The following is a 25,325-nucleotide window of genomic DNA, read 5'->3' as shown; positions in this document are numbered from 1 at the left end:
GAATTTATTTGTAGTACAGAGTATGAAATCTCAAGTGGAATGCCTGAGTAATAAATTTAAGTGCAGTACTAAGTATGAAATTGCATGTAGAATGCCTTAGGAATGAATTTATGTGCAGTAGAGAGTAAAGAAAATTTCAAGTTGAATGCATGAGGAATAAATATCTGTGTAGCACAGGGTATGAAATGGCATGTACAATGCCTTAGGAATGAATTTATGTGAAGTACTGGGTATGAAATGTCATGTAGAATGCCTGAGTAATGAATTTACATGCAGCACTAAGAAGGAATATGCATGTAGAATGCATGAGGAATGAATTTCTGTGTAGCACAGGGTATGAAATGGCATGTAGAATGCATGAGGAATGAATGTATGAGCAGTACTACGTATGAAATTGCATGAAGAATGCCTTAGGAATGAACTGATGTGCAGTAGAGAGTAAGAAAATTTCATGATGAATGCATGAGTAATGAATTGACGTGCAGTACTAAGCATGAATATGCATGTAGAATGCATGAGGAATGAATTTATGTGCAGTAGAGAGTAAAAAAATGCAAGTTGAATGCATGAGGAATAAATTTCTGTGTAGCACAGGGTATGAAATGGCACGTAGAATGCATGAGGAATGAATGTATGAGCAGTACTACGTATGAAATTGCATGAAGAATGCCTTAGGAATGAATTTATGTGCAGTAGAGAGTAAGAAAATTTCATGATGAATGCATGAGTAATGAATTGACGTGCAGTACTAAGCATGAATATGCATGTAGAATGCATGAGGAATGAATTTATTTGCAGTAGAGAGTAAAGACAATGGCATGTTGAATGCATGAGGAATAAATTTCTGTGTAGCACAGGGTATGAAATGGCATGTAGAATGCATGAGGAATGCATATATGTGCAGTACTAAGTATGAAATTGCATGAATGCCTTAGGAATGAATTTATGTGCAGTAGAGAGTAAGAAAATTTCATGTTGAATGCATGAGGTATGAATTTATTTGTAGTACAGGGTATGAAATCTGAAGTAGAATGCCTGAGTAATAAATTTATGTGCAGTACTAAGTATGAATCTGCATGTTGAATGCATGAGGAATAAATTTCTGTGTAGCACAGGGTATGAAATGGCATGTAGAATGCATGAGGAATGAATGTATGTGCAGTACTAAGTAGGCAATTGCATGTAGGATGACTTAGTAATGAATTTATGTGCAGTAGAGAGTAGAAAAAATTTCATGTTGAATGAATGAGGAATGAATTTATTTGTAGTACAGGGTATAAAATCTCATGTAGAATGCCTGAGTAATAAATATATGTGCAGTACTAAGTATGAATCTGCATGTAGAATGCATGAGGAATGAATTTATGTGCAGTAGAGAGTCAAAAAATGCAAGTTGAATGCATGAGGAATAAATTTCTGCGTAGCACAGGGTTTGAAATGGCATGTAGAATGCCTTAGGAATGATTTTATGTGCAGAACAGGGTATGACATTTCATGTAGAATGCCTGAGTAATAAATTTACGTGCAGTACTAAGCATGAATATGCATGTAGAATGCATGAGGAATGAATTTATGTGCAGTAGAGAGTAAAGAAAATTGCATGTTGAATGCATGAGGAATAAATTTCTGTGGAGCACAGGGTATGAAATGGCATGTAGAATGCATGAGGAATGAATATATGTGCAGTACTAAGTATGAAATTGCTTGAGGAATGCCTTAGGAATAAATTTATGTGGAGTAGAGAGTAAGAAAATTTCATGTTGAATGCATGAGGAATGAATTCATTTGTAGTACAGGGTATGAAATCTCATGTAGAATGCCTGAGTAATAAATTTATGTGCAGTACTGAGCATGAATCTGGATGTAGAATGCATGAGGAATGAATTTATGTGCAGTAGAGAGTAAAGAAAATTGCATGTTGAATGCATGAGGAATAAATTTCTGTGTAGCACAGGGTATGAAATGGCATGTAGAATGCATGAGGAATGAATATGTGTGCAGTACTAAGTATGAAATTGCATGAGGAATGCCTTAGGAATAAATTTATGTGGAGTAGAGAGTAAGAAAATTTCATGTTGAATGCATGAGGAATGAATTCATTTGTAGTACAGGGTATGAAATCTCATGTAGAATGCCTGAGTAATAAATTTATGTGCAGTACTGAGCATGAATCTGGATGTAGAATGCATGAGGAATGAATTTATGTGCAGTAGAGAGTAAAGAAAAGTGCGCGTTGAATGCATGAGGAATAATTTCTATGTAGCACAGGGTATAAAATGGCGTGTAGAATGCATGAAGAATGAATGTATGTGCAGTACTAAGTATGAAATTGCATGTAGAATGCCTGAGTAATGAATTTACGTGCAGTACTAAGAATGAATATGCATGTAGAATGCATGAGGAATGAATTTATGTGCAGTAGAGAGTAAAGAAAACTGCATGTTGAATGCGTGAGGAATAAATTTCTGTGTAGCACAGGGTATGAAATGGCATGTAGAATGCATGAGGAATGAATGTATGTGCAGTACTACGTAGGAAATTGCATGAAGAATGCCTTAGGAATGAATTTATGTGCAGTAGAGAGTAAGAAAATTTCATGTTGAATGCATGAGTAATGAATTGACGTGCAGTACTTAGCATGAATATGCATGTAGAATGCATGAGGAATGAATTTATGTGCAGTAGAGAGTAAAGAAAATTGCATGTTGAATGCATGAGGAATAAATGTCTGTGTGGCACAGGGTATGAAATGGCATGTAGAATGCATGAGGAATGAATTGATGTGCTGTACTAAGTATGCAATTGCATGTATAATGCCTTAGGAATGAATTTATGTGCAGTAGAGAGTAAAGAAAATTTCATGTTGAATGAATGAGGGATGAATTTATTTGTAGCACAGGGTATGAAATCTCATGTAGAATGTCTGAGTAATACATTTATGTGCAGTACTAAGCATGAATCTGCATGTAGAATGCATGAGGAATGAATTTATGCGCAGTAGAGAGTAAAAAAATGCAAGTTGAATGCATGAGGAATAAATTTCTGTGTAGCACAGGGTATGAAATGGCATGTAGAATGCTTTAGGAATGAATTGATGTGCAAAACAGGGTATGAAATTTCATGTAGAATGCCTGAGTAATGAATTTGCGTGCAGTACTAAGCATGAATATGCATGTAGAATGCATGAGGAATGAATTTATTTGCAGTAGAGAGTAAAGAAAATTGCATGTTGAATGCATGAGGAATAAATTTCTGTGTAGCACAGGGTATGAAATGGCATGTAAAATGCATGAGGAATGAATATGTGTGCAGTACTAAGTATGAAATTGCATGAAGAATGCCTTAGGAATGAATTTATGTGGAGTAGAGAGTAAGAAAATTTCATGTTGAATGCATGAGGAATGAATTTATTTGTAGTACAGGGTATGAAATCGCATGTAGAATGACTGAGTAATGAACTTATGTGCAGTACTAAGCATGAATCTGCATGTAGAATTCATGAGGAATGAATTTATGTGCAGTAGAGAGTAAAAAAATGCAAGTTGAATGCATGAGGAATACATTTCTGTGTAGCACAGGGTATGAAATGGCATGTAGAATGCAAGAGGAATGGTTATATGTATAGTGCAGGATATGAAATGGCATGTAGAATGCATGAGTAATGAATAAATGTTTAGTACAAAGTATGAAAAAGCTTGTAGAATTCTTGACGAATGATTTTATTCAATTTTTTTTTAAACTGGCAAAATATTTTCCATTTTTTTTCTCAAAATAGTAGTTCAGGTTTAAGTCATCAGACAGCCAGAGACAAAAAAACATAAGGACATGTTTTATTTGTGAGTATATGTAATATCTTGTCAACTATCACATACAAATAGAAAAATAGATCTGTATGTTTTTGTAACATTTTCTGCAAAACCTTACAAATCTGAACATTATATGTAAAAATGTGATCCCCATTTGATAAATGCATACTATTAAAAGTAAAAGAGTGAATCATTATATTTCTTTTACATGTTACCAAAGGTTTTGTTGGGTTCCAGCTCATACCACCAATTATTTATCATGAAAGAATAAAAAAAACAATGGCTACTTTATACTCTGGAGAGCTGTCTTGACCCATATAATAACAAGAGTATATATGTGTGGATAGACATGTACATGAATGACATATGAAGTATACCAACATTTCCTGTTAATGAACACCAAGAAAGAAATCTCTGTGCTTATAATAAGATAAAATGTGGGGAGAAATTGAGTGAAAGAACCAATTTTAAAGTAGATATTAGTACTTACGATGTATCCATAGACAACTACTAATAATGTATAAAACATACATGTACATGTAGATACATACATTGACAAAAATAAACAGAATGTTTGCTTTGAAAATATGGTCAGCATAAAGATTATTTGCTTTAATTCTTAAAATCAATTGCCGTATCCTAAAAGGAACCTGGATTCAGAAATAAAATTATTACAGATATTACAGGTCAATCAAGTAGTTTAACATATGTACATGAATGATTTTCAAACGTAGTCCCAATCGAGTAACTAAACCCTGTTGCTACCAAAGCGGTGCGTATTGCAAAAACGTTAACGAAAATAATTAACTCTTGAAGTAAAATAATGAATTCTAAGGTAAAATAATTACTATTTTTCAAGTGAGCCTTACACCATTCCCTTGTTTCGAGGTTTTCTCCTTAGCAATTCAAATAATGAAATATTTCTTGGAGATTATGAGAATTTACAATTCAAAGTAACAAAAAATCATTTGTTTTGATCAGAACCTTTTACATACTTAGTTTTTTTTATTGTGAATGGGCAAGTCGTAAACAAAAAGATACTTTCATTTGTATTTTCTTTACAAAAACAACTTGTAGAAACATTATCTCTTCCAAGTTTGTATTGATTTAGACATAAACAACAACTTTTCAAAGCACCTTGCCGAGAAAATGTAGTCCATAATACGGTTGATGCACCTGTAATTGGCTAAAGTGGTTGAGAGTACAAAAAATGTGTCACATATGCGGTTATTTGTTATCAATTATGCATTTGACAGGAATAGCAATGAATGTTATGGCTATCTTTAAGAACTAGAACTATAATTGTAGTTGTAGATGAAGAATAGGCGCATGCTATTGTTTTTTCTAAGTCTTTTTGGTCCTGATCGTTCTGCAGAATAGACATGATATATTAACATTAACTGTCTGACCGCAAGAAAGGATAGTAAACAAAATACAGAAAGCTAGCTTCAAATGATGAAAATGGGAAATTTCAGAACTAAACAAAGACTTACATAGACAAAATAACATGCTAATTGTGTTACAGATGGCACAGTCAGAAAATTCAAAGTTCATATAGTGTTTGAATGGATAGTGCGTATACGCGCTGTATATGCCTAAACTAAACTCAGTGTTTTCGTACTAAAATATACATTTTTCAAAAAGGGAGGCGTGAATATCCCATCCCCTGCGTCCCCTTCGAATTAATGACTGAGACTGCGTGATTCAGAGGACAGAACCACCAAACTTAGGTTTCGCAAAGCAAACCCCGACAACTTACTAAAATTAAAATGCAGGATGTAAAATCGGCTTTACTTTCCAATTTACATTATGTTCTTTTCTTTAATTGTGCTTTTTTATATAAATTGTATCATTAAAGATAATGCTGGTGATATTAAGATATGTTACTTATGAGTCACTTTATAGTTTGCAGCAATTATCATTCTCCTATCAATATTTTTTTACCTAAACATTTGACATTTATCTGATTATAAGGTACATGTACTTGTCAAAAATGCTAAAATTACAGAAAAAAAAAACGGGTTAGACATGCGTTCTAAGGCTTTTATGGGTTCAATGAATAAAAACTCGGAATTTTTTTCCACAAAGTTAAAAAAGTAAATAAATAACTATATCCTGTCCTCGAGTGTCTGAGTGCCTGTGGATTGGTATTTGTACAGTCCCTGCGAAAAAAGTAGACTCGACATTGTGATATTGAAGATTATTTTATTTCATGATTAGTTCATTAAAATTATATTGTTTTAAATTTGCATTGTAATAAAATGAGAGAGAACAAAAGTGTTTTAAAATTTACATTTATTAATTAAGCAGTAGTGCCATGTTCATATTTTCTTGCCAGGCAACATCATGTCGTTATCAGTACAATGCAAAATGTCTTTTCTATTTTCTTCCGTAGTCCGATTTTGATATTACATTACTATTGTCATTCTCCTGAACTTTTTTATTTACGTCATCCATTACGAAATGAAATAATTAAATGATACTACCCAATTTTGATCTAGAAGTCCAGGAGGAAGAGCTAAATAGACTCACTAGATTTATAATGGGATGGATAGCGTATATTTAAATGTTTTTTTTTAAATTGCTGTGACTAATTAACCGTATCTTTTAACACATAGAAAAAAGCAAATGAAGTGCAAAATCTTGATGCAATTGTTAAAAACACTGCTTTGGACCAAAATTTAAATGTGTTAACGATCTCAGGTAAATTAGTCACGGCACTTTCTGGATAGTATAAAGTAACTTAAAATGTCTGTTAAATTTCATAATGGGCTGTAGTCGGCTTCCTCCCGGACTTTTGATGTTTCTGGTATTTTATGAAGAAGACATGTCTTGGTCACATGATTCGTTTCTATTTAAGGAACGTTGACATGTTTCATAAAGAATCGATGGACTGATATCGTAAAATATGTACATATATAGTTTTTGTATGCAAAATGTCAAATAAAGGATTTATTGAGAGGTTGAAACATATTAAAATTGTACAGGATTTCTGTTTAAATGTTCTGGAAAACACCGTAACACTGTTGCGTTCCACAAAAAAATACTTCTGTAAATTACACGGGTGCAAACAAAATATTTCTAAAATGCAAACAAATGTCAAAATAAGCATCATATGTTGTCATGACTGCAACACATTTATTTCAGTCCAATTTCTAAAAAAATGACATATTCCTACAAAGTATATGATGCGAATAGTTTTAATTTCAGTAATGGTATACAAGTATTGTTTTAAATATTTAAAAATGGCAATATTAATATCCGCTTGGTGGTTGTGACACTTATATTTTAGTTCAACATCCTCAAAATGACATATTTTTGCAAAGTATATAAGTGCAAATTCTTTTAATATACATATCCATCTAAAACTGTTGTATGAAATGTTAAAATTGTAAATATAAGAATTATGTTGATGGCTGTGATACATATATTTCAGATCAAATTCTTAAAAATGAGATATTTTTGCAAATTGAATGAGTGCAACCCCTTGTAATTTTCTAAGTTGTCTTAAATTTAAATAACACTATGACAAAAAAGTTGAAAAAGATTGCAATTTCCGTATATCCGTTATATTCTTCATTTCGTGCTTTATAATGCCATGATATCGTTGCTTCTAGCAAATAATTTGACTGTCTTTTTAGATATAAACCACTAAAATCCTCCTAAATTTTTCGTATTACACTGTTAGCCAATCAATTACACGATATAAGTGACGCTGACCATCAGCTAATTGTTCTTATGTGGTATTTGTAATTACACGAGCTAATCCATTTTGAGATTGCCCGCTTGAGATATTTCCTTTTTGTTTTGACGGTGTTTGTTAAGCAAACAAAAATATCTCAAGGGCCGAATCCCAAAAGGGGCTATTCACGACCAAGAGCACTTTCCCGCCATACGTGTGTGTTTAAAATCGATTCTAAATATAAACAACATTTCGAACTCTTAGTTTTTCCATCTAGGATATACAAAAACATCTTTGACTTTATTTTTTCTCTGAAAGACAGTCGGCAGATTTTTTAATTACTTTATTTTCAAAATCACAAAGAAAAACTTTTTGGTAGGGGGTGTGATGGTGTCTGGCAAGTTAATTCTGACTTAGTTAGGGTATTGAGGAACGGAATTCCAACCTATCACATTATAGGAGTAGTTATATATACAAATAATATGAGGTATGGGTGCTGGTTTTCAAAAGCGGTTCTGAAATTGATTTTTTTTTTCAAATTATTAAATATTTTCTTGAAATACCAGGTACAAGTATATTTATCTTTTGAGATTGTACTACAAGGTGCCATTTTGGTGTTTGTGACTTTATCTGATTAATGACGAGGGGTAAAAAACAAGCATTTCACTGATGTCTGGTTGAAAATTTGAGTAAAACAAAATTGATCTCTTTGAAATTGTACCACAATGTGCCCTTTCCCCGATGGAAAGTTTTAGATTGATTTGAACCAAATAAGGTAAAAAAGGCTTCGTTGATTCTGGTGAAACTCTCATCCTGTGTCAATGCAATCAAAATTCAAAGCTGTATCAATCTTGAATAGTATGTCCATACCTGCCCCTTTTAAAAAGGTAAACCGTGCAGTCATATAAAGCTGCCATATAGGACGTATTGTACTAGGTTATTGGATTTTACATTTTTTTTTATTTTTGAAGACAAACATATACTGCAAAACATACACTTTGTAGATGTATTTTGCAGGGAATTACAGTGTAACTTTCATTGTGATGCCAGGTCATTTGAATATAATTTAAATACTTCTGACCTACAGTCCTACATAGGTATGTTTCTTATTATACCAGGGCAGTTTCTTATTTTCATTTAACTGAATTGTAGAACATTTTGGACTTAATTTAACTATACAATTCAAATTGTTCTTTTAATTTCATATCCTGTATTACTTTTAAAAGAATGTAATAATATTACCACTAGTCAAATTGTCACCGAGTGTATGGTCCAAACGTTTACACATTCATTTGTTATAGAACAATATATCGTCTCTCTTTTTTTATGATTGAATTTGCAGTTTATGAAGAGACGGTACTGACGAAATGCATTTTTCAACATTTTCAATTTAAAACAAATATCTTGTTTTTATTGTTCAATTTGTAAAATATGTCAATATTTTAATCATGGGAGTATCTGTGGCACAATATTATTTTCGAAATCGTATAAGGGCGAACAGTTTTAATCTATAATGACAAAAAATCAAATATTGCACAACTGTACAAAATATTTTTAAAATGTCAATGAATAATGAATTTATTGATACCTGTAATCAATAAAAAAAATTTTAAAAAAGATTTTTTTCAACTTTTTCAATGGGTGTCATAGAAATATGATAGGTACATTACCTGCAGAACAAGGCAAAAGAATTTTTTTCGATTGACTAATCAAAATTATTCCCTTGCCCATTCTACATTGCCCGATTCATATTCACCATCCCCCATTTCCCATTCCCCATGCCCCATTGCCCAATACCCCATAAAATGGGAAGTTTATTCCATACAGGTACTGTAATACAATTTATCGCTGATAATGATCAATTTCAAAACGTAAGTAAAACTAATGACAAATTCCCTACACCCTATTCTCCATTGGCCCATTCCCGATGCCCCATTTCCCCATTCCCCATCCTCCATTGCTCCATATTCTATAAAATGGGAAGTTTATCCGATACAGGTACTGTAATACATTTTACCGCTGATAATGATCAATTTCGAAATGTAAGTAAAACTAATGACACAATAAATGAATAAATAGGTGTTACACCACGAATTTGTGGTGACATAATATTCCAGCAAACAGTAAAAATGAATGAACTTGGAGAGTGAACAAGGTATACTTTTGAAATCTATCTTTTCTTTTAATTATGTTTTCTCCGTTGTAATTCAACGGATAAATACAAAAGCTAATGGAATAAATCTATGCTTGTGATTGCGGTTCCAAAACAGCGGTAAAGCAATTTAAAAGGGACGCATGTAGATTAGAAAAAGAGTAATATAAATTTTCAAGCATGCCTTGCCAAACAAATATTTTAAGGGAGCTCAATACCTCTGAAAACTGATGTTGTCACGTTGAACCAGTTCGTGTTTCTTTTTTCGTATTTTCACGAATATAATCAATCCAATTGAAATTGATACCAAAACTAACAATGGTACGCCAACATACAATCCAAGGTTTGAAGTATCTAAAATTCAAAAACTAACATTAGAACTATGTCTCTTTTCAAATTTTCTATTACATTGATTAGTTGTAATAATTGTTTGCCAATTTAACAGATATATTTCACCCAGACTAAAGCAAGTACAAAAGAAGAAAAAAAAAACACCTTACCGAACCGATATGTTTTTATTCATCTAGAAATAACTATTATAATTAACACAAAAAAGAAAGAAAGAAAGAAAAAAAATATATAAGGTCTGTAATTTTTAAGGCTATGAGTATGTAAATTAATCCAAAGTATCTAGTACGATAATATTATATAAGCACATCTCATATAATTAAGCATACCCTTTGACGTGATTTCTTCAAAACTATGTATCTCCGCAGTCACAGTCGTTCCATTTATACTGATGTTGCCATTTGTCAATGCGTTTTCGAAAAGTTCACGTACATTAGCATTATTCTTCATAATATCATAAAGTTCAACTTTGTGTTGTGCTGAAAAGCTATTAATTTGATGAATGACATATCATTAAAAGAAAAGTTACAAAAATGAGCTGACAATAAAAATAGAACAAAATATTACAGTTACTCAATTGAAATGTTTATAAAAAAATATATATCAACTTTTTTCCATGCAAAATTCATATTTATATGCACACACACAGTTTAACGGAAATGTACAAATGTACATTCGTTTATTATAAAAAAATTAATACCGAGCTTATATTTTTAGTATAATATCGAAGTACTATCAATTACGTAAAACATGCATGTAAATCCCATTCTCAAAGGAGTCTGTGTGTATATGCTTCAATTTGCAGTCTCTATAAAATGATACATTTGTGATATTTAGTTGAATATAAATCTTTGAATACCTTGAAGATGCCTCCCTTTTCTTCCGTGTATTATCTGACTTGAAGTTTCTAAATAACAGAAAACACAGGGACAATTACAAATATAATTTCTACAAATATAATACAAAAATCAACGCTAGTGTAAACGGCTAAAATTTAAAAAAGATAAACCAAAACAAAAAGACAAACGAAAAAAAAAAAAAACGAAACCACGAAAAAAGACGAAGAAAAAAAAACGAAATAAGGGAGACATGAAATTTAACATCAATAAAATATTGAATATTGCTATACTTGACAGTTTTATGGGTAAAATTCATGTAAATGGATTTAAGTTCAACGCTAGACGTAGTGATGCAAAACATAGAATAACATACCTTAATCTTTGTAGAGTTAAACTTTTAAATGCTTGTTTAAGTTCCTCAGAATTTTGGTAAAACATCCTCAGCTAAAATGTTAATGTAGCGATTTTCCAAATTAAAATGGAACTATCTTATATAAATCAATGATCTTTTAAAATACTTCAGATTGACATTATTCTCCATTAATTTTAACAAGACATGATCTTATCGTAGTGTAACGGAAAACCTTTATAAAGAAACATCCAGAAAACAAAATAAAAAAAAAAAATTATATTGCTAAGTAGGACTGGTAAGTGGAGATCGTGCAACTTACTTTTCTGAATGTACTTTTGAGTTCCTCCGTGTTTACAATTTGTTTTCCTATGTTGTCCCACTAATGTCATGGTAATAGTTTTTTCATTCTTTGAATAAGAGGTATTGGTATTTTAAGCACAGGTTTACGTTTGCTAATGAATTATATTTTATTGCCTCGTTCATTTTTAAACGTTTCTATCGTGGAAAAAAGAGTTAATGACAACCAATTCTTAAGAACCTCTCTCTGTCAATGTTTAGCAATACTTACAGCGGACTCTGTGAAGTTGAAAAGTCGTTGATACTCAAGACTTTCGGTATTTTCTAAACTAAAGTCGACACTGTATTGAATAACCATAATAACCGAATACGAAATTGTGGAAGTAGATGGTGATGGTGATGTACTGGATATTGTAGTATTTGTTGTACTTAATGATGTAGGTTCTACAGTTGAAGTTGTCGATGTTGTTTCGTTAGAAGTAACTGGTATTGTAGTTGTTTCTGTGGCACTTGATCTTGATGGATCTGCAGTTGTAGATGGTGTTATTGTTTTTTTAGGTGTTTCTGATATCGTGTGTGTTTCTGTGGTACTCGATACTAAAGTTGAATCTGAGGATTTTAATAATGTAGGTTCTACAGATGTTCGCGTGGTTGTTCCTTCAGTAGTTTCTGTTGATATAGGTGTTTCCGTAGAAATGGATTTTATTGTTGTTTCTGTTGTACTTGAAAATGTATGTTCGGCAGTTATAGTTGGCGTGGTTGTTTCGTCAGTTGTAGCTGCCATTGTTGGTGTTTCTTTGGTACTCGAAATTGAAGTGGTTTGAGAGAAATTTGATGTTGCAGATCCTACATGTTCTGCAGTTGTTGTTATGAGTTTCGTTTCGTCCGTTGAATCTGATATGTTTGTTGATTTTGTGGAACTTGGTGAGGCAGTTGTAGTTGGCGTTGTTGTTTCGTCATTTGTAACTGATACTGTTGGTGTGTCTGTAGTACTCGATATTATAGTTGTTTTGGTGGTACTTGATGTTCCGGGTTCTTCATGTGTGTTTGGGGTCGTTGTTTCGTCAGTTCGTGGTATTGAAGGTGTTTCTGTGGATATCGATGTGGTAATTGTTTCTATTGTACTTGATATTATGGATTCTTCATTTGTCGAAGGGGTTGATGAGTCAATAGTTGTTACTGCTTTTGTTGATGTTTCTGAGGTGCTCGATATTGTAGTTGTTTGAGAGGTACTTGATGACGAAATGGGTTGTACGGATGTTGATTGCGTTGTTGTTTCGTCAGTTGAGCCAGATATTGTAGATGTTTCTGTGGTATTCGATATTGCAGTTATTTGTTCTGGACTTGAAGATGTAGGTTCTGAAGCTATGGTATTTGATGATACAGGTTCTACAGATGTTGTTGGCATGGCTGTTTCTTCAGTAGTTCCTGTTATTTTAAGTGTCTCTGTAGTAATCGATCTTGTAGTTGTTTTTAGGGAATTTGTTGTTGGAGATTCAACGGTTGTAGAAGGTGTTGTAGTTTCTTCAGTAGTACCTGATGTTGTTTGTTTTTCTGATGTACTCGATAATAAAGTTGATTTTGTGGTATATGATGATGAAGGTTCTGCAGTTGTAGTTGGCGTTGTTTTTTCTTTAGAAGTGCCTGATATTGTAGATGAATCTGTGGTACTCGACATTACAGATATTTCTCTTGTATTTGAAGATGTATTTTCTGCGGTTGTAGATGGCGTGGTTGTTTCGTCAGTTGAAGCTACTTTTGTTGGTGTTTCTTTGGAACTCAAAATTGAAATGGTTTTAGAGAAACTGGATATTTCAGGTTCTGCAGTTGAAGATGGCGTTGAAATTTTGTCAGTTGTACCTGATATTGTTGGTGTTTCTGTGGTATTTGATATTGTAGTTGTTTGAGAGGAACTCGTTGTTGAAAATTCAACCGTTGTAATTGGTGTTGAAGTTTCGTCAGTACAACCTGATGCTGTTAGAGTTTCTGATGTACTCGAAAAAAAAGTTAATTCTGTGGTATATGATGATGTATGTTTTGCATTTGTAGTAGGAGTTGCTTTTTCCGTAGAAGTTCCTGATAATGTAGGTGTTTCTTCAGTACTCAATATTGTAATTGTTTGAGAGGTACTTGGTGATGTGGGTTGTATTGATGTTGATTGCGTTGTTGTTTCGTCAGTTGAACCTGATATTGTAGGTGAATCTGTTGAACTCCATATGGTAGTTATTCCTGCGGAACTTGATGTTGTGGATTCTGCAGTTGTATGTGACGTTGATGTTTTGTCAGCTGTATATGATATGGTTGAAGATTCTGTGGTACTCGATAATGAACTTGAATCTGATGTTTTTGGTAGTATAGGTTCTACAGATGTTCGCGTGGTTGTTTCTTCAGTAGTTTCTTTTGATACAGGTGTTTCCGAGGAAATAGATTTTGTTGTTGTTTCTGTTGTACTTGAAGATGTATGGTCGGCAGTTATAGTTGGTGTGGTTGTTTCGTCAGTTGTAGCTGCCATTGTTGGTGTTTCTTTGGTACTCGAAATTGAAGTGGTTTGAGAGAAACTTGATGTTGCAGATTCTACACTTGTAGATGGTGTTGTAATTTCGTAAGGTGAATCTGATATTGTTGGTGTTTCTGTGGTACTCGATAATAAAGTTGATTCAGTTTTATATGATGAAGTAGGTTCCACAGTTGTAGTTTGCATTGCTTTTTCTTTAGAAGTTCCGGATGTTGCAGGTGATTCTGTGGTACTCGACATTACAAATGTTTCTGTTGAACTTGAAGATGGATGCTCTGCTGTTGTAGTTGGCGTGGTTGTTTCGTCAGTTGAATCTGCTATTGTTGGTGTTTCTTTGGTACTCAAAATTGAAATGGTTTTAGAGAAACTTGATATTGCAGGTTCTGCAGTTGTTGTTATGAGTTTCGCTTCGTCGGTTGAATCTGATATTTTTGTTGATTCTGTGGGACTTGGTGAGGCTGTTGTAGTTGGCGTTGTTGTTTCGTCAGTTGTAACTGATACTGTTGGTGTGTCTGAAGTGCTCGATATTGTAGTTGTTTTGGTGGTACTTGATGATCTAGGTTCTACCTGTGTTGTTGGCGTCGTTGTTTTGTCAGTTGTTTGTGGTATTGAAGGTGTTTTTGTGGATATCGATGTGGTAATTGTTTCTATTGTACTTGATGTCATGGATTCTTCATTTGTCGATGGGGTTGACGAGATGATAGTTGTTCCTGCTTTTGTTGATGTTTCTGAGGTGCTCGATATTGTAGTTGTTTGAGAGGTGCTAGTTGATGGAATGGGTTGTAGGGATGTTGATTGCGTTGTTGTTTCGTCAGTTGAGCCAGATATTGTAGATGTTTCTGTGGTATTCGATATTGCAGTAATTTGTTCTGAACTTGAAGATGTAGGTTCTGAAGCTATGGTATTTGATGATTTAGGTTCTACAGATGTTGTTGGCATGGCTGTTTCTTCAGTAGTTCCTGTTATTTTAGGTGTCTCTGTGATAATCGATATTGTAGTTCTTTTCAAGGAACTTGTTGTTGGAGAATCAACGGTTGTAGATGGTGATATAGTTTCTTCAGTAGTACCTGATATTGTTGGTTTTTCAGATGTACTCGATAATAAAGTTAATTTTGTGGTATATGATGATGAAGGTTCTGCAGTTGTAATTTGCGTTGTTTTTTCTTTAAAAGTTCCTGATATTGTAGATGATTCTGCGGTACTCGACATAACAGATGTTTCTGTGGTACTCGACATTACAGATATTTCTGTTGTATTCGAAGATGTATGTTCTGCTGTTGTAGTTGGCGTGGTTGTTTCATCAGTTGAAGCTGCTTTTGTTGGTGTTTCTTTGGTACTCAAAATTGACATGATTTTAGAGAAACTGGATAATGCGCGTTCTGCAGTTGTAGATGGCGTTGAATTTTTGTCAGTTGTACCTGATATGTTTGGTGTTTCTGTGGTACTTGATATTGTAGTTGTTTGAGAGGAACTCGTTGTTGAAAATTCAACCGTTGTAATTGGTGTTGAAGTTTCGTCAGTAGAACCTGATGCTGTTGGAGTTTCTGATGTACTCGAAAAAAAAGTTAATTCTGTGGTATATGATGATGTATGTTTTGCATTTGTAGTAGGAGTTGCTTTTTCCATAGAAGTTCCTGATAATGTAGGTGTTTCTTCAGTACTCAATATTGTAATTGTTTGAGAGGTACTTGGTGATGTGGGTTGTATTGATGTTGATTGCGTTGTTGTTTCGTCAGTTGAACCTGATATTGTAGGTGAATCTGTTGAACTCCATATGGTAGTTATTCCTGCGGAACTTGATGTTATGGATTCTGCAGTTGTAGTTGACGTTGTTGTTTTGTCAGCTGTATATGCTTTTGTTGAAGATTCTGTGGTACTCGATAATGAACTTGAATCTGATGTTTTTGATAGTGTAGGTTCTACAGATGTTCGCGTGGTTGTTTCTTTAGTAGTTTCTTTTGATACAGGTGTTTCCGAGGAAATAGATTTTGTTGTTGTTTCTGTTGTACTTGAAGATGTATGGGCGGTAGTTATAGTTGGTGTGGTTGTTTCGTCAGTTGTAGCTGCCATTGTTGGTGTTTCTTTGGTACTCGAAATTGAAGTGGTTTGAGAGAAACTTGATGTTGCAGATTCTACACTTGTAGATGGTGTTGTAATTTCGTGAGGTGAATCTGATATTGTTGGTGTTTCTGTGGTACTCGATAATGAAGTTGATTCAGTTTTATATGATGATGTAGGTTCCACAGTTGTAGTTTGCATTGCTTTTTCTTTAGAAGTTCCGGATGTTGCAGGTGATTCTGTGGTACTCGACATTACAAATGTTTCTGTTGAACTTGAAGATGTATGCTCTGCTGTTGTAGTTGGCGTGGTTGTTTCGTCAGTTGAATCTGCTATTGTTGGTGTTTCTTTGGTACTCAAAATTGAAATGGTTTTAGAGAAACTTGATATTGCAGGTTCTGCAGTTGTTGTTATGAGTTTCGCTTCGTCGGTTGAATCTGATATTTTTGTTGATTCTGTGGGACTTGGTGAGGCAGTTGTAGTTGGCGTTGTTGTTTCGTCAGTTGTAACTGATACTGTTGGTGTGTCTGAAGTGCTCGATATTGTAGTTGTTTTGGTGGTACTTGATGGTCTAGGTTCTACCTGTGTTGTTGGCGTCGTTGTTTTGTCAGTTGTTTGTGGTATTGAAGGTGTTTTTGAAGATATCGATGTGGTATTTGTTTCTATTGTACTTGATGTCATGGATTCTTCATTTGTCGATGGGGTTGACGAGATGATAGTTGTTCCTGCTTTTGTTGATGTTTCTGAGGTGCTCGATATTGTAGTTGTTTGAGAGGTGCTAGTTGATGAAATGGGTTGTAGGGATGTTGATTGCGTTGTTGTTTCGTCAGTGGAGCCAGATATTGTAGATGTTTCTGTGGTATTCGATATTGCAGTAATTTGTTCTGAACTTGAAGATGTAGGTTCTGAAGCTATGGTATTTGATGATTTAGGTTCTACAGATGTTGTTGGCATGGCTGTTTCTTCAGTAGTTCCTGTTATTTTAGGTGTCTCTGTGATAATCGATATTGTAGTTCTTTTCAAGGAACTTGTTGTTGGAGAATCAACGGTTGTAGATGGTGATATAGTTTCTTCAGTAGTACCTGATATTGTTGGTTTTTCAGATGTACTCGATAATAAAGTTGATTTTGTGGTATATGATGATGAAGGTTCTGCAGTTGTAATTTGCGTTGTTTTTTCTTTAGACGTTCCTGATATTGTAGATGATTCTGCGGTACTCGACATAACAGATGTTTCTGTGGTACTCGACATTACAGATATTTCTGTTGTATTCGAAGATGTATGTTCTGCTGTTGTAGTTGGCGTGGTTGTTTCATCAGTTGAAGCTGCTTTTGTTGGTGTTTCTTTGGTACTCAAAATTGACATGGTTTTAGAGAAACTGGATAATGCGGGTTCTGCAGTGGTAGATGGCGTTGAAATTTCGTCAGTTGTACCTGATATGTTTGGTGTTTCTGTGGTACTTGATATTGTAGTTGTTTGAGAGGAACTCGTTGTTGAAAATTCAACCGTTGTAATTGGTGTTGAAGTTTCGTCAGTAGAACCTGATGCTGTTGGAGTTTCTGATGTACTCGAAAAAAAAGTTAATTCTGTGGTATATGATGATGTATGTTTTGCATTTGTAGTAGGAGTTGCTTTTTCCATAGAAGTTCCTGATAATGTAGGTGTTTCTTCAGTACTCAATATTGTAATTGTTTGAGAGGTACTTGGTGATGTGGGTTGTATTGATGTTGATTGCATTGTTGTTTCGTCAGTTGAACCTGATATTGTAGGTGAATCTGTTGAACTCCATATGGTAGTTATTCCTGCGGAACTTGATGTTATGGATTCTGCAGTTGTAGTTGACGTTGTTGTTTTGTCAGCTGTATATGCTTTTGTTGAAGATTCTGTGGTACTCGATAATGAACTTGAATCTGATGTTTTTGATAGTGTAGGTTCTACAGATGTTCGCGTGGTTGTTTCTTCAGTAGTTTCTTTTGATACAGGTGTTTCCGAGGAAATATATTTTGTTGTTGTTTCTGTTGTACTTGAAGATGTATGGTCGGTAGTTATAGTTGGTGTGGTTGTTTCGTCAGTTGTAGCTGCCATTGTTGGTGTTTCTTTGGTACTCGAAATTGAAGTGGTTTGAGAGAAACTTGATGTTGCAGATTCTACACTTGTAGATGGTGTTGTAATTTCGTGAGGTGAATCTGATATTGTTGGTGTTTCTGTGGTACTCGATAATGAAGTTGATTCAGTTTTATATGATGATGTAGGTTCCACAGTTGTAGTTTGCATTGCTTTTTCTTTAGAAGTTCCGGATGTTGCAGGTGATTCTGTGGTACTCGACATTACAAATGTTTCTGTTGAACTTGAAGATGTATGCTCTGCTGTTGTAGTTGGCGTGGTTGTTTCGTCAGTTGAATCTGCTATTGTTGGTGTTTCTTTGGTACTCAAAATTGAAATGGTTTTAGAGAAACTTGATATTGCAGGTTCTGCAGTTGTTGTTATGAGTTTCGCTTCGTCGGTTGAATCTGATATTTTTGTTGATTCTGTGGGACTTGGTGAGGCAGTTGTAGTTGGCGTTGTTGTTTCGTCAGTTGTAACTGATACTGTTGGTGTGTCTGAAGTGCTCGATATTGTAGTTGTTTTGGTGGTACTTGATGGTCTAGGTTCTACCTGTGTTGTTGGCGTCGTTGTTTTGTCAGTTGTTTGTGGTATTGAAGGTGTTTTTGAAGATATCGATGTGGTATTTGTTTCTATTGTACTTGATGTCATGGATTCTTCATTTGTCGATGGGGTTGACGAGATGATAGTTGTTCCTGCTTTTGTTGATGTTTCTGAGGTGCTCGATATTGTAGTTGTTTGAGAGGTACTAGTTGATGAAATGGGTTGTAGGGATGTTGATTGCGTTGCTGTTTCGTCAGTGGAGCCAGATATTGTAGATGTTTCTGTGGTATTCGATATTGCAGTAATTTGTTCTGAACTTGAAGATGTAGGTTCTGAAGCTATGGTATTTGATGATTTAGGTTCTACAGATGTTGTTGGCATGGCTGTTTCTTCAGTAGTTCCTGTTATTTTAGGTGTCTCTGAGATAATCGATATTGTAGTTCTTTTCAAGGAACTTGTTGTTGGAGAATCAACGGTTGTAGATGGTGATAAAGTTTCTTCAGTAGTACCTGATATTATTGGTTTTTCAGATGTACTCGATAATAAAGTTGATTTTGTGGTATATGATGATGAAGGTTCTGCAGTTGTAATTTGCGTTGTTTTTTCTTTAGACGTTCCTGATATTGTAGATGATTCTGCGGTACTCGACATAACAGATGTTTCTGTGGTACTCGACATTACAGATATTTCTGTTGTATTCGAAGATGTATGTTCTGCTGTTGTAGTTGGCGTGGTTGTTTCATCAGTTGAAGCTGCTTTTGTTGGTGTTTCTTTGGTACTCAAAATTGACATGGTTTTAGAGAAACTGGATAATGCGGGTTCTGCAGTGGTAGATGGCGTTGAAATTTCGTCAGTTGTACCTGATATGTTTGGTGTTTCTGAGGTACTTGATATTGTAGTTGTTTGAGAGGAACTCGTTGTTGAAAATTCAACCGTTGTAATTGGTGTTGAAGTTTCGTCAGTAGAACCTGATGCTGTTGGAGTTTCTGATGTACTCGAAAAAAAAGTTAATTCTGTGGTATATGATGATGTATGTTTTGCATTTGTAGTAGGAGTTGCTTTTTCCATAGAAGTTCCTGATAATGTAGGTGTTTCTTCAGTACTCAATATTGTAATTGTTTGAGAGGTACTTGGTGATGTGGGTTGTATTGATGTTGATTGCGTTGTTGTTTCGTCAGTTGAACCTGATATTGTAGGTGAATCTGTTGAACTCCATATGGTAGTTATTCCTGCGGAACTTGATGTTATGGATTCTGCAGTTGTAGTTGACGTTGTTGTTTTGTCAGCTGTATATGCTTTTGTTGAAGATTCTGTGGTACTCGATAATGAACTTGAATCTGATGTTTTTGATAGTGTAGGTTCTACAGATGTTCGCGTGGTTGTTTCTTCAGTAGTTTCTTTTGATACAGGTGTTTCCGAGGAAATAGATTTTGTTGTTGTTTCTGTTGTACTTGAAGATGTATGGTCGGTAGTTATAGTTGGTGTGGTTGTTTCGTCAGTTGTAGCTGCCATTGTTGGTGTTTCTTTGGTACTCGAAATTGAAGTGGTTTGAGAGAAACTTGATGTTGCAGATTCTACACTTGTAGATGGTGTTGTAATTTCGTGAGGTGAATCTGATATTGTTGGTGTTTCTGTGGTACTCGATAATGAAGTTGATTCAGTTTTATATGATGATGTAGGTTCCACAGTTGTAGTTTGCATTGCTTTTTCTTTAGAAGTTCCGGATGTTGCAGGTGATTCTGTGGTACTCGACATTACAAATGTTTCTGTTGAACTTGAAGATGTATGCTCTGCTGTTGTAGTTGGCGTGGTTGTTTCGTCAGTTGAATCTGCTATTGTTGGTGTTTCTTTGGTACTCAAAATTGAAATGGTTTTAGAGAAACTTGATATTGCAGGTTCTGCAGTTGTTGTTATGAGTTTCGCTTCGTCGGTTGAATCTGATATTTTTGTTGATTCTGTGGGACTTGGTGAGGCAGTTGTAGTTGGCGTTGTTGTTTCGTCAGTTGTAACTGATACTGTTGGTGTGTCTGAAGTGCTCGATATTGTAGTTGTTTTGGTGGTACTTGATGGTCTAGGTTCTACCTGTGTTGTTGGCGTCGTTGTTTTGTCAGTTGTTTGTGGTATTGAAGGTGTTTTTGTGGATATCGATGTGGTAATTGTTTCTATTGTACTTGATGTCATGGATTCTTCATTTGTCGATGGGGTTGACGAGATGATAGTTGTTCCTGCTTTTGTTGATGTTTCTGAGGTGCTCGATATTGTAGTTGTTTGAGAGGTGCTAGTTGATGAAATGGGTTGTAGGGATGTTGATTGCGTTGTTGTTTCGTCAGTGGAGCCAGATATTGTAGATGTTTTTGTGGTATTCGATATTGCAGTAATTTGTTCTGGACTTGAAGATGTAGGTTCTGAAGCTATGGTATTTGATGATTTAGGTTCTACAGATGTTGTTGGCATGGCTGTTTCTTCAGTAGTTCCTGTTATATCAGGTGTCTCTGTGATAATCGATATTGTAGTTCTTTTCAAGGAACTTGTTGTTGGAGAATCAACGGTTGTAGATGGTGATATAGTTTCTTCAGTAGTACCTGATATTGTTGGTTTTTCAGATGTACTCGATAATAAAGTTAATTTTGTGGTATATGATGATGAAGGTTCTGCAGTTGTAATTTGCGTTGTTTTTTCTTTAGAAGTTCCTGATATTGTAGATGATTCTGCGGTACTCGACATAACAGATGTTTCTGTGGTACTCGACATTACAGATATTTCTGTTGTATTCGAAGATGTATGTTCTGCTGTTGTAGTTGGCGTGGTTGTTTCATCAGTTGAAGCTGCTTTTGTTGGTGTTTCTTTGGTACTCAAAATTGACATGGTTTTAGAGAAACTGGATAATGCGGGTTCTGCAGTTGTAGATGGCGTTGAAATTTCGTCAGTTGTACCTGACATGTTTGGTGTTTCTGTGGTACTTGATATTGTAGTTGTTTGAGAGGAACTCGTTGTTGAAAATTCAACCGTTGTAATTGGTGTTGAAGTTTCGTCAGTAGAACCTGATGCTGTTGGAGTTTCTGATGTACTCGAAAAAAAAGTTAATTCTGTGGTATATGATGATGTATGTTTTGCATTTGTAGTAGGAGTTGCTTTTTCCGTAGAAGTTCCTGATAATGTAGGTGTTTCTTCAGTACTCAATATTGTAATTGTTTGAGAGGTACTTGGTGATATGGGTTGTATTGATGTTGATTGCGTTGCTGTTTCGTCAGTTGAACCTGATATTGTAGGTGAATCTGTTGAACTCCATATGGTAGTTATTCCTGCGGAACTTGATGTTATGGATTCTGCAGTTGTAGTTGACGTTGTTGTTTTGTCAGCTGTATATGCTTTTGTTGAAGATTCTGTGGTACTCGATAATGAACTTGAATCAGATGTTTTTGATAGTGTAGGTTCTACAGATGTTCGCGTGGTTGTTTCTTCAGTAGTTTCTTTTGATACAGGTGTTTCCGAGGAAATAGATTTTGTTGTTGTTTCTGTTGTACTTGAAGATGTATGGTCGGCAGTTATAGTTGGTGTGGTTGTTTCGTCAGTTGTAGCTGCCATTGTTGGTGTTTCTTTGGTACTCGAAATTGAAGTGGTTTGAGAGAAACTTGATGTTGCAGATTCTACACTTGTAGATGGTGTTGTAATTTCGTAAGGTGAATCTGATATTGTTGGTGTTTCTGTGGTACTCGATAATGAAGTTGATTCAGTTTTATATGATGATGTAGGTTCCACAGTTGTAGTTTGCATTGCTTTTTCTTTAGAAGTTCCGGATGTTGCAGGTGATTCTGTGGTACTCGACATTACAAATGTTTCTGTTGAACTTGAAGATGTATGCTCTGCTGTTGTAGTTGGCGTGGTTGTTTCGTCAGTTGAATCTGCTATTGTTGGTGTTTCTTTGGTACTCAAAATTGAAATGGTTTTAGAGAAACTTGATATTGCAGGTTCTGCAGTTGTTGTTATGAGTTTCGCTTCGTCGGTTGAATCTGATATTTTTGTTGATTCTGTGGGACTTGGTGAAGCAGTTGTAGTTGGCGTTGTTGTTTCGTCAGTTGTAACTGATACTGTTGGTGTGTCTGAAGTGCTCGATATTGTAGTTTCCGTGATACTTGATAATGTAGTTGTTTGAGAGGAACTCGTTGTTGAGAATTCAACCGTTGTAATTGGTGTTGAAGTTTCGTCAGTAGAACCTGATACCGTTGGAGTTTCTGATGTACTCGATAATAAAGTTGATTCTGTGGTATATGATGATGGGGGTTCCACAGTTGTAGTTCGCGTTGCTTTTTCTTTAGAAGTTCCTGATATTGTAGATGATTCGGTGGTATTTGATAATGAAGTTGATTCAGTATTATATGATGATGGGGGTTCCACGGTTGTAGTTGGAGTTGCTTTTTCTTTAGAAGTTCCTGATATTGTAGGTGATTCAGTGGTACTTGACATTAAAAATGTTTCTGTTGGATTTGAAGATGTATTTTCTACTGTTGTAGTTGGCGTGGGTGCTACGTCATTTGAAGCTGCTTCTGTTCGTGTTTCTTTGGTACTCAAAACTGAAATGGTTTTAGAGAAACTTGATATCACAGTTTCTACAGTTGAAGATGGAGTTGAAGTTTCGTCAGTTGTACCTGATATTGTTGGTGTTTCTGTGGTACTTGGTATTGTTGGTGTTTCTCTGGTACTTGATATTGTAGTTGTTTGAGAGGAACTCGCTGTTGAGAATTCAACCGTTGTAATTGGTGTTGACGTTTCGTCAGTAGAACCTGATACTGTTGGAATTTCTGATATACTCGAAAATGAATTTAATTCTACGGTAAATGATAATGTAGTTTCTGCCGTCGTAGTTGGCGTTGCTTTTTCTTTAGAAGTTCCTGATATTGTTGGTAATTCTGTGGTACTTGACATTAAACATGTTTTTGTTGTATTTGAAGATGTATGTTCTGCTGTAGTAGTTGGCGTGGTTGTTTCGTCAGTTGAAGCTGCTTTTGATGGTGTTTCTTTGGTAGTCAATATTGAAATGGTTTTAGAGAAACTTGATATCACAGGTTCTACAGTTGAAGATGGCGTTGAAGTTTCGTCAGTTTTACCTGATTTTGTTGGTGTTTCTGTGGTACTTGATATTGTTGGTGTTTCTGTGGTACTTGATATTGTTGGTGTTTCTGTGGTACTTGATATTGTTGGTGTTTCTGTGGTACTTGATATTGTTGGTGTTTCTGTGGTACTTGATATTGTTGGTGTTTCTGTGGTACTTGATATTGTTGGTGTTTCTGTGGTACTTGATATTTTAGTTGTTTCTATTGTTCTTGTTGTTGTGAATTTTACAGTTGGCGCTGTTTTGTCTGTTGTACCTAATATTGTTGCTGTTCCCGTAGTACTCGATAGTGTGGTTGATTCTATTGTACTTGATGATATAGGTTTTTCACTTGTTGTAGGCGTTGTTGTTCCGTCAGTTGTACTTGCTATTATTAGTGTTTTTGTGGTACTCGATAATATATTTGATTCTGTGGTATTTGATAATGTAAGTTCTATAGTTGTAGATGACGTGGTTGTTTCGTCAGTTGTACGTGTTATTTTTGGTGCTTCAGTGGTACTCGATATTGTATTTGTTTCAGTGGAACTTGATGTTGAGGGCTTAACAGTTGTAGATGGTGTTGTAGTTTCGTCAATTGTATCTGATAAAGTTGGTGTTCCATTGGTACTCGATGATATAGATGATTCTGTAATAAATGATGTAGTAGGCTCTGCAGTTGCAGTTGTCGTTGTTGATTCTTCAGTTGCACCTGATATTGAAGGTGATTTTGTGGTACTCGATATTGTATTTGTTCCCGAGGAACTTGATTTTGAGTGTTCAAAAGTTGAAGATACCGTTGTTGTTTCATCAGTTGTATCTGATAATGTAAGTGTTTCTGTTGTACTCGATAATATGGGTGATTTTGTAGTAAATGATGTTGTAGGTTCTGCAGTTGTCGTTGGCGTTGTGGTTTTGTCAGTATTTTCTGAATTTTTTTGTGTTTCTGTGGTACTCGCAATAGTAGTTGCTTCAGTGTTACCTGACGCTCTGGATTCTACAATTATAGTAAGCGTTGTAATTTTGTCATTTGTTTCTGTTGCTGTATGTGGTTCTATGGTACTCGATATAGTAGTCGTTTCTGCTGGTCTTGATGTTGTGGATACTGCAGTTGTAAATGGTGATGTTGATTCCTCCGTTGTGCCTAATAGTGTTGATGTTTCTCCTGTAGTCGATATTGTAGTTATTTTTGTTTTACTTGAAGGGGTAGGCTCTGTAGTTGTAGTTGGCGTTGTTATTTCATCAGTTGTACCTGATATTGATTGTGCTTCTGCGGTACTCGATATTGTAGTTGTTTCATTTGTACTTGAAGATGTAGGTTCTGCAGTGGTAGTTCGCATTGTTTTTTCGACAACTGTACCTGATATTGTTGGTGTTTGTGTGGTAGTCGATATTGTAGTTTTTTTCTGTTTTAGTTGATGATGTAGATTCTGCAGTGGTAGTCCGCATTGTTGTTTCGTCAGTGGTACCTGATATTGTCGGTGTTTCTGTGGTACTCGATATTGTAATTGCTTCTGTGGTACTTGATATTCTGGATTCTACAT

At 34.9% G+C, this 25,325-nt stretch overlaps 1 protein-coding gene across 1 annotated transcript in view; it reads right to left on the bottom strand.

Annotated features, from left to right (window-relative positions):
* Positions 1-25,325, bottom strand: part of LOC148611723 (uncharacterized) — a 64,429-nt gene that overhangs the window by 12,992 nt on the left and 26,112 nt on the right. The window contains exons 3-7 of the mRNA XM_088592552.1: positions 11,748-25,319; positions 11,201-11,271; positions 10,848-10,895; positions 10,318-10,475; positions 9,859-9,994 (exon numbers count right to left, since the gene is read on the bottom strand). Coding sequence (XP_088448678.1) covers positions 9,859-9,994; positions 10,318-10,475; positions 10,848-10,895; positions 11,201-11,271; positions 11,748-25,121 — 13,787 coding nt within the window. The 5' untranslated portion in view covers positions 25,122-25,319. The remainder of the gene's footprint in view (positions 1-9,858; positions 9,995-10,317; positions 10,476-10,847; positions 10,896-11,200; positions 11,272-11,747; positions 25,320-25,325) is intronic.

Source organism: Perna viridis, chromosome 7 (assembly GCF_037379345.1).
Source record: "Perna viridis isolate PV_CMFRI_1.1 ecotype Kerala chromosome 7, ASM3737934v1, whole genome shotgun sequence".
Classification (NCBI taxonomy): Eukaryota; Metazoa; Mollusca; class Bivalvia; order Mytilida; family Mytilidae; genus Perna; species Perna viridis.
This window is presented reverse-complemented; position numbering and strand designations above follow the sequence as displayed.